This window comes from Rousettus aegyptiacus, unplaced genomic scaffold, assembly GCF_014176215.1.
Source record: "Rousettus aegyptiacus isolate mRouAeg1 unplaced genomic scaffold, mRouAeg1.p scaffold_m13_p_17, whole genome shotgun sequence".
NCBI classification, from domain to species: Eukaryota; Metazoa; Chordata; class Mammalia; order Chiroptera; family Pteropodidae; genus Rousettus; species Rousettus aegyptiacus.
The window spans coordinates 12,181,664-12,198,145 of NW_023416292.1; the positions used below are offsets into that span (position 1 = coordinate 12,181,664).

At 32.6% G+C, this 16,482-nt stretch overlaps 1 protein-coding gene across 1 annotated transcript in view; it reads left to right on the forward strand.

The window, feature by feature from the left end:
- TRMT1L (tRNA methyltransferase 1 like) overlaps nucleotides 1-16,482 on the forward strand; it is a 28,347-nt gene that overhangs the window by 8,852 nt on the left and 3,013 nt on the right. Inside the window, exons 5-12 of the mRNA XM_016145620.2 lie at nucleotides 859-988; nucleotides 2,338-2,461; nucleotides 2,938-3,017; nucleotides 6,184-6,430; nucleotides 6,877-7,089; nucleotides 8,366-8,556; nucleotides 13,971-14,049; nucleotides 15,886-16,052. Of these exons, the coding sequence (XP_016001106.2) occupies nucleotides 859-988; nucleotides 2,338-2,461; nucleotides 2,938-3,017; nucleotides 6,184-6,430; nucleotides 6,877-7,089; nucleotides 8,366-8,556; nucleotides 13,971-14,049; nucleotides 15,886-16,052 (1,231 nt within the window). The remainder of the gene's footprint in view (nucleotides 1-858; nucleotides 989-2,337; nucleotides 2,462-2,937; nucleotides 3,018-6,183; nucleotides 6,431-6,876; nucleotides 7,090-8,365; nucleotides 8,557-13,970; nucleotides 14,050-15,885; nucleotides 16,053-16,482) is intronic.

Genomic DNA, 16,482 nt, shown 5'->3' on the forward strand with positions numbered 1-16,482 from the left:
CCCAATTAAGTAGGAGGTAGAAGCATAGGAGTAAAAGGCATGAGAAGTAGGAAAGAGCAGTTGGAGTAGTCTTTGGTTCTCAGCTAAATATGAAGTTATGAAGTAAGAATTTTTTACTTGGAAAAACAGACTTTTCATTATGTCTCTGGCATGTATGCTCAAACTAGCTCATATCTCCAGGAATCTTGAAAGCTGATTAAATGTGGCCATCATTAAAAATTAACTTAGGTAAACTTAAAAGTGAATAAATTATATTTAAAACAAAGATAACGCATACTCAAAACTCGCTATTTCCTAATTATTACATTCTTCTATTATCTGTGCTCTTATGGTTACCTATACATATTATATCTGCATGGTGGTGATGCTCTCTGCTATAATATTGAATATCTTTTCCCAAATTCACATTCAGCGATGTCACATTGCTAGCTTGAAATCTGTCACAATTGCAGCTTGAAATTATAGAGTGTTTCTTCTTGAAATTGTAGACTATTTATACTACAGAAAGCTGCAAAACTACACATCAGGACTTTATTTTCCTGGAGAGCCATCTATTAGTACATCACTACTAATATGCCATTTGTAAGTGCTGCTTATAGAAAATAGGATACAGTTATTTGATGTTTAGAATGAATTGGAAAATCTAAGAAATTAAAGTTGTAGCCTATTGTAAAGCATATGTAAATATAGGTAAGGAAGTAAAGGTCCCTTCAAAGTCATATGCAAAATTAATACTGTCTTCTATTCTGTTAAACCAAAGGCACACTAATATGCTTAAATTTGCAAACTGAAATAAACTTTTATCTTATTGTCTTAGTAACTTATTTATGTATTTAAAATAAATACTCTGTTTGATAGATATCCAATAAAATGGGCGCCCATTATCATTGTATCATTTGTTCAGCAACAATCACCAGAAGGACTGATATGCTAGGACATGTTAGGCGCCACATGAATAAAGGAGAGACTAAGTCCAGGTATATTGCTGGTAAGTTGAAGAATCTTACTAACATGTCAATAAGTAAACCTTGAAACAATGGTCCAGTTTTCTTTTCTGATATCAGAGTGATAAAAGGCAGTGACTTAACCGCTCATTTAGTTAACTACTAATGCATTACTTCAGGTTGTGTTTTCTTTCTGTGGGGCTCCCAACAACATTTAAGGGTCCTTGGTAAACAGTTACATTTAATAAGTAGGTAGAAAAAAAAGCAAGTGATGCTCAAGTAAATATAATTATCTTAATAAAAGATTATAGGATTGTATTCCTAGTGATGGCTCCTGCACCAATAATCGTGTTATACTTATTGTTGAAAAACACTAGAAAAATGAGGTAAAATGACTAAAGATGATTTATTATCTTAAGTTGTATCAAGTTATTAATAGTCTGTTATTACTGAGGCAAACCTTGTCAAGAATTAAGAATTAAGCCCTCATGCCCTAAGACATCCATTGTATGTAATGAATTTCTTTCCTATACATCTAGAATGATAAAGTACCTCTCTTTTCAGAATTGAAAAAATAGTTACTGAAGTAATTTTGTAGAGCTTAATTTTCTCACAGAATCCGGTATGGGAAAGGTTGATCTCATGCAATATGTGACGTGACAGGTATAGAAAGATATAAACACTAGAAAAGGTTACTGTTATTTAGCATTGTAAAAAGAGAAATATGGTTGCCATTCAGTTAACATTCTGATTGTAATGTAATCAAGAAATCCAAACATAATCTAAGTTATTTTTACTCACATATATTATGTATGTCTCATTTCTTAAATATGTAAAACATACACAAATACATCAGTATTTGGGTTTTTAGCTAAATGAATTAAATGTAGAATATTTTTTCTATTACTTTATAACTATTTGAATGTAATGCATTTTAAAATAATAATTATGAGAAAGAGTTCTGAAATCTAGCATGTTCTGGAACTATAGTGATTCTTAGATATCCATGCAGAGTAATGAAATGTAACCATACAGAGATACTAATTTTCTAACAATTATACCACAATAATGTATATTCAGTGGCTGACGTGTACAAACACAATGTAGTGTTTGATGAGTAATGAAGGTATTGTATGATTTTGTGCTGTGTTAGGATGATTGTTTTTAACTAGGTGTCAGGAATTTAGGATTTTAAGTTAATAAACTTTAACTGAGTACTGCTCTTTTCCAGAGACAGTGGTGAATAGACCAGTTTTTTTGTTTTTTTTTTTACTATCTACCCAACTAACTATATTAACGCAAATTATTATAAAGTTATTTTTAAAATATATATTGGTTTAGATATTTAGAATTATGTTTTATTTCACTGGAAATCTTTATTTTTTTTTCTTAGCTTCTGCTGCTAAACCACCTAAGGAAATTTTTAAAGAGGCAGACACAGATGTACAAGTTTGTCCTAACTATTCTGTACCTCAGAAAACAGATACCTACTTTAATCCCAAAATGAAACTAAATCGGTAAGAATATTTGAGAAAAGGATTATAGCATGTTTCAAATCATTACAAATGTACTCTCTCTTAATCTTTATGTTCTAATGTATTGGATTTAAAATGAAGTACAGAATTAAAATCATCTGTTTTAGCATGTTTTCAGAATGATCGTTCTCTTTTTTTCTATCAAACCACATTCTTTCTCAGAGAGTAAAGTATGCCTAACTATATATTTCATGAACAGTGCTTTTGTGAGCAAGATATAGTTATAAAATCGTTATTCATAGTGAATGCTTGTTAATAGAACCCAATGAGATTCATAGTTTAATTTCACAAATTTTTAGTTCTCATACTATAGAGAATATATTACTAGGCCTCTTTTAAAAATATTTTGTATAGTATATAAGAACCTTAGTTCTCACTATTGTTAAATAAAATAAAATCTATAATGATAAAGCCATGATAGAGTAAATGATTTCAGATTATTGTGTACTTTCCTATAGGCAGCTAATATTCTGTACATTGGCTGCTTTGGCTGAGGAACGAAAACCTTTGGAATGTCTAGATGCCTTTGGAGCCACTGGTAAGTAATGAAGCTTTTTTGGAATTCCACTTTATCAGATTTATACAGTATCTTTTCTTAGAAAAATGGATATGGATATCATATAGCAGAATATTTAATATAAAGATTTAACTTCTAAGGTAAATTTTTTTATCGTGGAAAAATTTCTAATATATACAAAATTAGTATAATAAATGAATTCCTTTCTATCCATCGCACACTTCAAAAATTATCAACTTATGCTCAGTCTTGTTGTAACTCTCCTCATATACTTTCCCTCATACCTCATCTTGCATCCCTGTTATTTTGAAACAAATCATCAAAAAGTCATTTTATATCTAAATATTTCAGTTAGATCTCTACAAGATAAGGACTTTTAAAATCCAAACCATGATACCATTATCACACCTAAAAAAATTGATAATTCTTTAGTATTAAATGTATAGATATGTGCAATTATCTCAGTTTTTAAAATTAAATCAGAATCCAGACAAAGACCATTTATTTCAGTTGTTAATATGTTTGCTCTTTTCAGTCTGTATTTCTTTCTGTCATTTTTTTTGTGTGTGATAATTATCTGTGTGCATCCTTGTCTTGTTCCAGATCTTAAAGAAAAAACTTTCACCTTTTCACCGTTGAGTATAATCTCAGCCATCTGCTTGTCATATATAGCCTTTATTATGTTGTTACATTCCATACTCACTTTGTTGATAGTTTTATTATAAATTGATGTTGAATTTTGCCATATGCTTCTTTTGCACTTATTGAGATAATTATAAGCTTTTTATCCTTCCTTTTGTTAATTTAGTGTATAATATTGACTGATTTTAGGGTGTTGAACCATCCTTGCATCCGTAGAATAAATCCTACTTGATCATGATGTATGATCTTTTTGATGTATTTGTTGAATTCAGTTGGCCGATACTTTGTAGAGACTTTTTGCATCATATGTTTATCAGGAATATTGGCCTATAATTTTCTCTTTTTGTAGTATCATGTCTGGTTTTGGTATCAGGGTAATCTAGCCTTGTAAAATAAATTTGGAAGAATTTCTTCCTCTTTTGTTTTTTGGAAGAGTTTGAGAAGGATTGGTAGTAATTCTTTGAATGTGTGGTCGAATTCACCAGTGAAGCCAGACTTCTGGTCCTGGACTTTTATTCGTTGGAGGTTTTTGATTACTGATTCAGTCTCCTTACTAGTAATTCATCTGGTCAGATATTGTTTCATCATGATTCAGTCTTAGTAGGTTGTTACGTTTCTAGGAGTGTATTCATTTCTTCTTAGTTATTCAACTTGGTGTATAATTGTTCCTGGTAGTCTCTTATAAGCCTTTATATTTCTTTGGTATCAGTTGTAACTTCTCTTTCATTTCTGACTTTATTTGAGTCCTTTCTCTTTTTTCATGCTCAGGGTTTGAGCAATTTATTTTATCTTTTTAAAGAACCAGCTCCTAGTTTCATTGATCTTTTCTATTGTCTTTTTAGTCTTTATTTCACTTATTTCTACTCTAACCTTTGCTGTTTCTTTTCTTCTGCTAACTCCAGGCTTCATTAGTTCTTCTTCTAGTTCCTCGAGATGTAAAGTTAGGTTGAGACTTTTCTTGTTTTTTGAGGTAGGCATTTATCAGCATGCACTTCCCTCTCATAACTGCTTTTGCTGTGGCCTATAAATTTTGATATGTGACATTTCCATTTTCATTTGTCCCAAAGTGCTTTTAAATTTCTCTTTTGTTTCCTTCCGTCTGTTGGTTTCCCAGTAGCATGTTGTTTAATCTCCACATATTTGTGATTTTTCTTCATGTAATTTCTGGATTCATACCATTGTGGTAAGAAAAGATGCTTAATATGATTTCAATCCTCTTAAATTTATTAAGACTTATTTTGTGGCCTAAACTACAATTTATGCTGGGAGATGTTCCATGTGTGAGAAGAATGAATTTATATTCTATTGCTTTTGGGTGGAATGTTCTGTAAATAACTGTTAACTCCATCTGGTCTGACGTATCTCTTAAGATTCATGTTTCCTTATTGACTTTGTGTTTGGATGATGTATTAATTGATGTAAGTGAAGTATTAAAGTTTTCTACTACTGTCGTAATGCCATTTTTCCCTTTAGATCTGTTAGTACTTTCTTTATCTACTTAGGTGTTCCTATGTTGTATGCATGGATATTTACAAATGTTCTATGGTCTTGTTGGAGTGACCCCTTTATCATTATGTAATGTCTTTCCTTCTTTGTCTCTTACTAAGGTCTTTGTTTTGAAGTCTGTTTTCTCTGATACCAGGATAGCTGCTCCATCTTTTGCTTGGTTTCCATTTGCATGGAATATCTTGTCATATCCTTTCACTTTCAGTCTGTGTCCTTTCATCTAAAGTTAGTCTTGTATGTAACATATAGATGGGTCTTTTTTTTTTTATCCATTCAGCCACTTTATGGTTTTCGATTGGGGAATTTAGTCCATTTATTTAAAGTAATTATTGATAGACATGTGCTTATTGCCATTTTGTTAATTATTTTCTAGCTGTTTTGTCGTTCTTTTTTCCTTCACCTCTTACTCTCTGTGGTTTGGTGACTTTTTTAATGGTGTGCTTTCATTCGTTTATGTTTTATATATTTACTGTGGATTTTTGCTTTGTGGTTACCATGAAGCTTACATATATCAACTTATACCTATCACAAGTTAATTTTGTTGATAGCAACTTAACTTTGATCCCGTTATAAAGCTTAACATCACTTTTTGTTTTTGATGTCACATTTTACATCTTTTTATCTTGTATATCCCTTAACTAATTGTACTCATAGTTATTTTTACTACTTTTGTCTTTTAACCTTCATACTACCTATAACAGTGATTAATCCACTATCTTTACTATCTGTTATAATTACCTTTCCAGTGAGATTTAGTTTTTCATGTGTATTCTTGTTACTAATTAGAGATTTTATTTTAATGGATCATAGAAAAGTTTTGTAAGAAGTACTAATGAAAACCTGTAAGATACTTTTTTTTTGTGCTAACTTTTCAGAGGCTTTGTAGTGAGAAAGTAAGAAAAGCATTATTTATGAAAATATTAAGATTTTGAAACAATTTGTTTTTGGTATTTGTAAAATTATATTCTATGTTGTTGTTATACTATTTTTATTTTTTAATTATTATAATTAAAAACATTTCCTTCCCATTTCTCCTAAGGGATAATGGGATTACAATGGGCAAAACATCTCGGAAATGCAGTCAAGGTTACAATTAACGACTTGAATGAAAACTCGGTGACACTGATTCAGGAAAATTGCCACTTAAACAAATTGAAAGTGGTGGTGGACAGTAAGGAAAAGGAAGAGAGTGATGAAATTCTGGAAGGAGAGGAAAACCTTGGTAATATTACAGTGACCAAAATGGATGCCAATGTACTCATGCATTTGAGGTCTTTTGATTTCATGTAAGTGAATAAAATGCTTTGGGTCACTTTCTAAACTGACCTGAATTTTTTTTTTTTTTTTTTTTTTTTTTTTTTTGCAGGGAGGGAGTTAAAAATTAAGATGGTTTGTTTTTGCTGTTTATTTACTCGGTTAATACAGTTTAGGTTTTTGTTTTGTTTTGTTTTGTTTTGTTTTTTAGAATTGGCCTAAGGAATGCAATAGAATATTTTTTAGCATTTGAAATAAAATGCCTGAGCATGACAATTTTCCTCTAACACTGATTTATTTTTACATCTACAACATATCATATGGTCATTTTATAACTTAATTTTAAAATAGGATTATGTGTTTAAAGTAGATTTGTAAAACACTTTTTACTCATGGAATTTTATCATTAGAAATGACAATCGTATAATTTTGGTTACTAGTATAATTTAAAATATGTCTGTATTCTTTCTGGATTTAGACACCTAGACCCTTTTGGAACATCAGTGAACTATCTAGATTCTGCATTCAGAAATATAAGAAACCTCGGCATAGTATCAGTGACTTCTACAGATATCAGTTCTCTGTATGCCAAGGCACAGCACGTTGCCCGGCGTCACTACGGCTGTAACATTGTCCGAACTGAATATTACAAGGAACTAGCAGCCAGGATCGTTGTAGCTGCAGTGGCAAGGTACCAGATTGCCAACGGCGTACCACGTTTGTTTGTGTACATGATAACATACAAGAAGTGTACATCTCACTTTTCAAAATATGCACGAAATACAGATTCTGTATTCCATATCTGTAATCTTGATTTGTTTGGTAATCTTATGTTGTATCTTTTAGAATTTGATTTAAAAGCTTGTACTTAGTGTAGTCGGTTCACTCTCCAATTAAAAGTGTTATTAAGAGAACTAAAGTAGTAAGAAAGCAGAGATAAAAATGAAAGTTAATTTCAAGTCTGTTATCTCACAGGGTAGGGTACAGAAGGGATAGCACCATGAGAAGGGAAGGCAAAGACTGTTCTTAGATTTAGAAACAAACATCGTTTTATGTCTATTTCATCTAATCTTTATATAAATAAATTCTAAAAGGATGGCTTATTAACTTGATTCTGCAAAATGATCTTACCTACAAAAATTTAAGTTCTTTCTCATCAAGATTTCTAAACAGTTGAAAAAAGAAGACTTTTTGAGTACCCATTTCATTCAGAATATTATGCTAGAAGAGTAATATAAATGGTCATCAAGAGTATGGATAATGGATGATGAGTCAGCTCAGTAGTCTCAACACTAGTTTCACAGTATTTAGATTGAATTTCCTACCTCAGCATAAATACAGATTATTAGACTTCATAGACCTTAAGGGTTATTCCTCAATAATTGAAAACTCAGATGTTCAGTTTATACACACCAAGGACCCACTATACATACTTATAATGTTTATAATGTAACACCAACAAAATCAAATTAATACATATGAGCTACAGAGGAAAAATTAAGTACATAAATGGTGTACGAAGTAGAATCCAATCCAAAGGTCTGTAAAATTAATAGTGGCAAGGACTTTGCCTAATCACTGAATATTCAGCAGCTAGCATACTACACTGCAAGTAATTAGTACTCAATAAACATTGTTTGGAACAAGCCTTTATAGAAAAAACAGGTGAACAGGAAGAAAGGTAATAGTGATGACGAGAAAGAAAGCGACACTGAAAACCAAATACAGTCCTGTTGAGAGGATGTCTTGTTACTGAGGACTCTGCCAAGCATCTTTTACTTCCCATTTCAATTCGTGTAAAAGTTATACTCATGATCTTTTAAAAGCACTGCTCTTAAGAATCACATTTTCCTTGCTTTCTCTTAACCCACCCATAGTTTACTATCCACATTAGTACTATCGATATAAGGCCAAACAAAAGAAAATGATAAACACCCAAAATAACTTAAACATTTTTTTTTTCCCAGAGCTGCAGCCCGATGTAACAAAGGCATAGAAGTGCTGTTTGCAGTGGCTCTGGAACATTTTGTCTTGGTGGTGGTTAGAGTGTTGAGGGGGCCTACCTCTGCAGATGAAACAGCCAAGAAGATTCAGTATCTGATCCACTGTCAGTGGTGTGAAGAGAGAATTTTTCAGAAGGATGGTAATATGGTAGAAGGTAAATTCAAGTTTCTTTTGACTGTACTGTGTTTAATTTATGTATAAGCCTCCAATGAATAAGCCTTGATCACATCCCTAATTGTACATATTGTTGTCCTTTGATTTTAATGATTACAGTGCTAACTTTATTTCCTATACTGGATTTCCTTTCATCAACAGACAAGACATTCATGTGAGTTTACTAAAGTTATTTACTCATGCTATACAATTTATGTTCTCTAGCCCAGCCTTGCTCTGTTGAAACATCTAGAAATAACCTAGTTTCCACTGTCACTAATTTTAGGAACATAAGTCAGATTAACTCTGTCTAGGCTGTTTCAAATCATTAATTTTATAAAAATAATTTTGACGTTTCTGGCTAAATATAAAAGCCATCAGTTATAAAATTCATTCAATAAACATTTACTGAGCCTCTACTATATGCCAGGCCTGGGGATCAAGGAAAGAGATGTGGCTTATTCCCTTATAAAGATGTTTCTATTTTCCTATTCTAGGATATAGAAACAGTTGCCCATTGTTTTCCATTAGGTTTTTGGCACTTTTTAATATGGATTTTTAAGAATTCTTTATATGTTAGACTTTAACCCTTGTGGCGAGTTGCAAATATTCTCATTGTCACTTGTGTTTACAAGTCTATTTTTTAAATCTTGGATGCAGAAGTTTATCATTGTTCCTATTCGAAAGTTAATCAAGCTTTTATGTATTCTGAATTTGTCTATAGTTAAAGAGCTTTCCTATTCCTAAGTTATTCAGGGTAGGTTACATTTTGTTGAATAATTCACCTCTTCTCCACTGTTTTGAGAATACTGTTTCTTATACTAAAGTCCCACATGTATTTGAGTTTGTTTCTGGATTTTCTATTTTGTTCCAGTGGTTGGATGTCTGTACACCTCTACCACAGTTTCGATTATAGATTTTAGTGTTTCAGTTAAGACACTTCCTCCTCAAATCTCTATTTTCAGAGTGTTACTGATATGGGGTCTTTTTTCCTTAATAAAAACGTAAGTAAATAGATTACTTGGTACTTTATTTCGATCACATTAAATGAAGGAGGATGATATCGTGGTTTTGAAATTTCCTAAGAACCTGAGATGCTTTTCATTGGTACAGGCCCTTTCGCTACAGTGCTAATCGATGGTGAGAACAGAGGACATCCTGCCATGTCCCTTATTTCGTTCCCTCTGGTGCTTTCTGATTCAAGCATGAATCTGAGATAGCTGTGGTTTATCATGCTAAGAAAGTATCTTTCATTTCCAATTTCACTATATTTTATTAAGATGTTTCATTTTGTCATGTTTTATCAGCATATGTGGAAATGATTATATAGTATTTCTCCTTAGATCTATTGATTTGATTAATTATAATAAAATTTCCCAATATTGAATCATTCTGACTTTCCAGAATAAACATATCAGAAAGCATTCTCTTAATATGGATTCCATTTGCTAATGTTTTTAAGGATTTTTGTTCAGTATTGAAAAATGAGATGATGTATAGTTTTCCTTTCTTAGCATGTTTTGTTTGGGTTTTAGGGTCAGTTTAAACTCCCTTCAAAAAGAATTTGGAACTTTTCCTTTTTTTCTAATGTTTGGGAACAGTTTAGCATCAGAATTATTTGTTCATTAAAGGTTTAGCAGTATTCACCTAGGTTTTTTAAGTTATTTATAGAGTTGAGCAAAATGGTGTCTAAGATTCCTTTTAATTTCCTTGGTATCTGTGGGTAGAGTCTCCTTATGTTTTAAATTTTTAATATTTCTCATTTGTCTTTTTTCGTTATGACATTAGATACTGGCTTATCCTGTTGTTTATTATTTTTCTTAATGTTTACTTTTGTAGTAGTAAATATATATACTTCTATAATTTAAACCTATTGGTTTTCAATAATATGTTCAGGCTTCTTGGCACCGTAAATGAGGTAATCAGCCTCCCGTTTTCCATTCTCCCTTCCTAATCTTTGTTCATTATACCATTTCTGTGGTATTAGAATATGTGACATTTACATTCTATTTTGCTAGTATAATCTATAAACATATTCAGTGCTCATCATCTGTCTTTTGGCCATAATTGCTCTAATCATCTCTTAGTTGGCTAAATTTAACTTTATGAGTTTAGTTAGGAGGGTTCATGGGAAAAGTACTCCTTGGTTTCATGCATGTTTAGAGCTCACTATTCATAGCCTTTATACTGAAGTTTAAAAGAGTTTAAGGACCTTGTAGAAGTTCCTCTACTGTCGAGTATTATTATAAATTTCCCTTCTTCCTTGTGACGTGATCATTTTGTCTGGAATCCAATGGAATATTTATTTTTGAAATCCAGTAACTTCATATATATCCTTTAAGGATCAGGGTTCCAGGGCATGGTGTACTTTTTCATCATGTAGTTTCAAATATTTTATTTCAATAAAGTTTTCTTAAATATGTATTTAATTCTGATTTCGCTTAACCTTTGTACTATCATGCCCATATAGATTACCTCAACCTGTCTTCTTTATCATTTTATCATTTTACCTCTAAAATTATTCATGTAGATTTCTAATTATTTTTTTCATATATTGTTCTTTTCATCATAACTTGTCCATCTTGATCTCTGATATTTCTTGTTTGAAAGCCAATATAATCCGATAACTAACATAAAGACCACTCTTGTTACTATTTGCAAAATATATTTGTTTTCTTCTTTTTACTTTCAATCTGAGTGTCTTATAGGATCGTGTTTTGTTTAATCTAGTCTGATCATTTTTGCATTTTTTATGTCAGATCTTTTGCTGTTTGTTTTGTGTGTTTCATGTGTTTCTGTTCCTCTTCCTTTGTTGCCTTCTTTAGTGTTAAACAGATATTTTTACTTGGTTATTTTAACTAATTCCTCTATTGATTTTTTAGCTGTACATTTTTCAGTTATTTTCTTAATTGTTTCTCTAGGGGTTATAAAATATACACCTTTAACTTATCTTGGCCTATTTCAGGTTAATACTGAGGAAAGACTGATAAAATCTAGCAACTTTCCTCTAATATAATTCTATTTTCCTCTTCTCTCCTGTGCTTATTTTGTCTTACATTAATTACATTTATATAGACCTAATCCAAAAATACAGTATATTTATTTTTCGAGTACATAATTATTTTTAAAATAAATTAAGAGAAGAAAAAACACATGCATAAACATCTTTTATAGCTACCCACATATTACCTTTGATTTTGTTCTGTCACAGTAGATCTCATGTCTTTGGTCGTCCACACTGAGTTGTTTGGAAGCACTTGGGGCAGGGCTTATAAACTGTAAAGAAAAGGCGCCAATCTGTCTTTTCACTGGAAGATACCTCCCCACCCCGCCCCACCCCATGCCGATAAATCTGGGTGGTCTTTTCTCTTGGACTACTAAAGCTGCTCTAGAGAGGACTCTTCCAGTCTTCTGTCAGCTTTTCAGGAGCTGCGTTGGGGGAGGAGACTAAAGGTCTTACTTACCATTTATGCAGTCCTTTACTTAATCCCTCCCCTCTCATACAGCTAAATCCTCACCCTCAGCTGTGACTGATGCCTCTGGTTCCAAATCCTCGATGGTTCAACCTCCCCCAAGATTAACTTCATCTTTTCAGATGAGGAAGACTCAGTAGCCTGACTCTGGGTATTAGAGAAGACTCCCGAGTCTTAACTGAACCCCTTAACATTTTTTAACCAGGCCTCTTTTTTTGTAGCACCACTCTATGCCCATCTTCAGCGACAGTCAGTACCTTCTGTCCTCAGGCCTTTCTGGGATCCCACAATGCCAGTGGGCTTGCCGTTTTGCTGTAACCCGTCAACCTATTTCAGGCTTAGGCTTTAGCTCTGACCTGCAAAATCAGTTATCCCGTTTCTCTGATTCCCACTTCTAAATTTTATTGACATCTCTCATCATCTTATTACCCACTCTCCTATTTTATTAACTCTTGGGGTTTGATTTGTATTTCTTTGCTCATTTTAATAACCTTTTAAGGGACAACAGAGGTGAAGTACATGTTCAACTCATTGCATTTAAATAGAAGTCTGCTAATATTTTTGAATTCATCTGAAATTGCCTTCCTAGCCTACATACTAATGACATGGAAATACTAGTTTTCTTTACCCCCTCATTTTTTTTGCTGCAACTTTGTTCCAATGATACAATTTCTAACCTAAAATGATAGCCCTGACCCCTCAGGGAATTTGCTGGTGCTGACCCAACACCGAGAAATATTAGGCAAGGGCCTTGGGCAAAGACACAGGTTTGTATGATGAGAGCATTTTGCAAAGTGCATCAAGAAACAAACTAATATAAATTCGTGTGTGTGCTGCCTTCCTGCCTGTGGAAAATGGTTGTAATTGACAGAAACAAATGTTAAATTGCCCTCATTTGGGTAATACTGCTTATAGTACTTGTAATTTAGTTATTTAATGGTTCCAGGAAGGCATCAGGAATATATTCATATAATGTTTGAGGAACATAGTTCTCAACAACTAATATTGATGATAACCATACCTTCCTTTAGCTTAAAGAATACTGAAAAGTAAACCTAGGTAAAACAGTGAGGGGAGCCTTTAAGTAAATTCAAAATATCTCACAATTGCATTATGCCATTAATTTGCATTATAGACCTATGTCTCTACCACCTTAGCCCTGGGTTCTAGATATATTTAAATTGATCAGATCAGGCCATTCCAAGAAAGTGAGTGATCTACCCAGGAATAACCTGGGGGAAGTTAGCTGAAGAGAGTCTGATTTAAAATGACTGTTCTAGACCTTAAGTGAACTGAAAAGTTCATAGTAGAATATTGCTCCATTTTGGAAACTAAGAATAGTGCTACTACCTCTCCAATTTCCTTGTGATTATATCAGGCTTCTCATTACTCTTTAAATTGAATTAGATTCTTCTAGCAAACATTTTGGAGCTGATTATGAATCAGGCCTAGAGAATATTTTCTTCCCAGTTGCAGAAGTTAACTTATGAGAAATGACTTTTATTTTGACAGGTTATTGGTTATATGGGTATATATATTTGTCAAAATTCATCAACCTTTTAACATAAAATGTATACATTTTATTGCATGTAAATTATACCCCAATCAATTGATTTTAAAACACAGACATCTTAAAGACTTTAAAAATTTTCTCCTACTTAATTTCATGTGTCAACTAAAATTTAGTAAAAGTTATGCCTCTAATAAGCTGTTTGACATGGATTTCTACAGTCTTTCAAGTTTTAATCCTCTGACGTATGTAATTGAGATTTTACTTCAGAGTTGTAAGGATTAGAAATTTTAAATACATAAAAATACTTAGCATAATACCTGGCACATAGTAGATCCTCAGTATATAGTAGCTGCAGATTATTATTAATATAACAGTTACTACTGTTTACATTGTCATTTCTCCTTTGATTTCTCCATTATCTTTTCACAGAAAACCCATACAGACAGTTGCCTTGTAACTGTCATGGAAGCATGCCTGGGAAGACAGCAATAGAACTTGGACCTCTATGGTATGTGCCCAAGCATAATAAACATTCAAAATTGGTTTACGTATTGAGTACTCACTATAGACCTTAGCCAATTTCCGTTTTCACATTTTTCTGTATCATTCTTTCAAGTTTGACAGTGCTTAGAGGCAGTGGAATTAAAGAGAAGGCTGGCTGATATGCAAACTAATTCATTTCTCAATAGTAAGAATGAGGCTTTTTTCAGTAGATAATTGTAAAACTAGGGTGTGATTGTAAAGTGATAATAACTTTTTATAGAAGAGTCAACTAATATAAAAGTTCTTCAAGAAATCGGTTTTAAGTAAGGGCAGATGAAAGTAAATGTCTACTTTTGTTTTAGGTAAAGTTGTTTAGATGGGACCCAACTGCAGATTTTTAATGTACGTGTGCTTTTGTATTGTTAATAGCCAGAGGTTCCTAACAACATCGTAACAAGAATCATTGCAGATTTCCAATTCATTAATTTACAAGGTCAAGGTTTAACCATCTACTTAAACTAAAAATGAACCCAAATGGTAAATGTTTGCGCTGATGCCCGTTATTTTATCTTTATCGCATGTAAATACCCTTAGATTAAGAATGGCCTAGCCAGCCTTGGCTTCTAGTACTCGCTTACCTGCATCTTCTGCTACTTGTTGATATCACTCATCAATCTCAGAACTGGGGAAACTATTCTCAACAGGTTGCTGGATCCAGAAGGAAGATCTAGTTCAACTCTCTCATTTCACAGATGAGAAAATTATAGCACAGTGTTTTTAAGTGCTGGCTAAAATCGACCCCCTCCCCCCCAAATTTAGTTAGTAGGTCAGATAGAGCAAGAACCCAGGTTTTCTCACTCCCAGGACTGAGTTTTCAACCATGGCTTAGGATTTCCGCACTCAAAGCCATGGTCATGTCTTTACCCTCATTCAGAATCTCTTCCCCCTTCCCTACCTCCAGTTCAAATTCTTAGTCCTCTTTGAAGTCTCTTTGTGCTTCAACCCAAATTATTTCTGAATTCCCTTTTAATAAATCTAACAGTGGGCTTGCCATTTTGTTGTAACATGTCAACCTATTTCAGGCTTAGGCTTTAGCTTAATGAGTATCACTCATTTGACACTTCATAAAATCATATATCTTTTCACATATATTTGCTAACATTAATAGCTACCATTCATTAAGGATATTCTTTGTCCTAGAGATTTTACATGTGCTACCTCGAATAATTCCCATAACAGGTCTATGAGAGGTTTTAGTTTCCGTTTTGAGAAACATGAGACTCAAAAGCAGTAATTACTCAAGATTACGTAGCTAGTAGGTGGGAGAGCCAGGGTGGGAATCCAGGGTTATCTGGCTCAGACTTACCCATGGGCAATTTTTTACCACCACCACCACCACCACATGTAATTCTCATTTATCTCCTCCTGTTCCACCCCACTCTACCATATACACACTGGAATAATACTGTTACTGATAGGAATATGCATTATACAGACCTCTGCATTACATTATGTCCTTGTCTATAGATTTATGGGCTTTTTTTATAGGGTAAGTGTTGTAATTTTTATTTTGGTATATCCTCCACACCTCTATGTACTAGAAGACTGTACACCTTATGAAGGCTCAATAAATTCTTGATTTACTGTGAATGAAATTTCCTTGACTAATCCCACTAGTTTAGAGAACTGACATGATAAAAGGTGTGGGGAATAGAAAATAAACAATTTTAAATTAAATCATGGTTTTAAAATTTTAGTATTTAATCCTATAGTTATCTTAGTTGTGGTTAAATTATGAAGACTTACTTTAAGAAAATAATCATTTCTCACATCTCATTCTCTCTATATATATATTTTTCAGGTCAAGTTCCCTCTTCAATACTGGATTTCTCAAAAGAATGCTATTTGAATCTCTTCACCATGGTTTAGATGACATTCAGACCCTAATAAAGACACTGATTTTTGAGTCCGAGTGTACTCCTCAAAGTCACTTTTCAGTTCAAGCACCATCAAATCTCAACAAGCAAGGTAGCTAATTGAATAGTAGCTTACATATCGAGTATCAAAAATATGCCTTTATTTTTATTTGATGTTCTATTCAAAAGCAGTAAAATTATGAGGTGTGCTTTAAATCCCCTGTAATGAGTCTAATCATAATCTGGTTAACTTATTTTTAATTGCATAGTTTTCTTCAGGTTTAGTCAAAACCTGAAATTAATAATGATTTTATTAAGATATTTATATTTTAATTTTAGGAGATTAAAAGTACTTAAAGTCTGTTGTGCTTTTACTCCCTATATCTGCTTTCTAGAAATAGAACCCTTAGGTAATTCTGAGAGTACTGTGGCCAAAATTTTTGGTAATATCCATTGAGACACAGAAGCTAGATTTTTTTTCTCATTTTCTCTTTAGTAAAAATAGCTTTTGTAGTTTTGTCTGACTGTTGACCTAATGATGG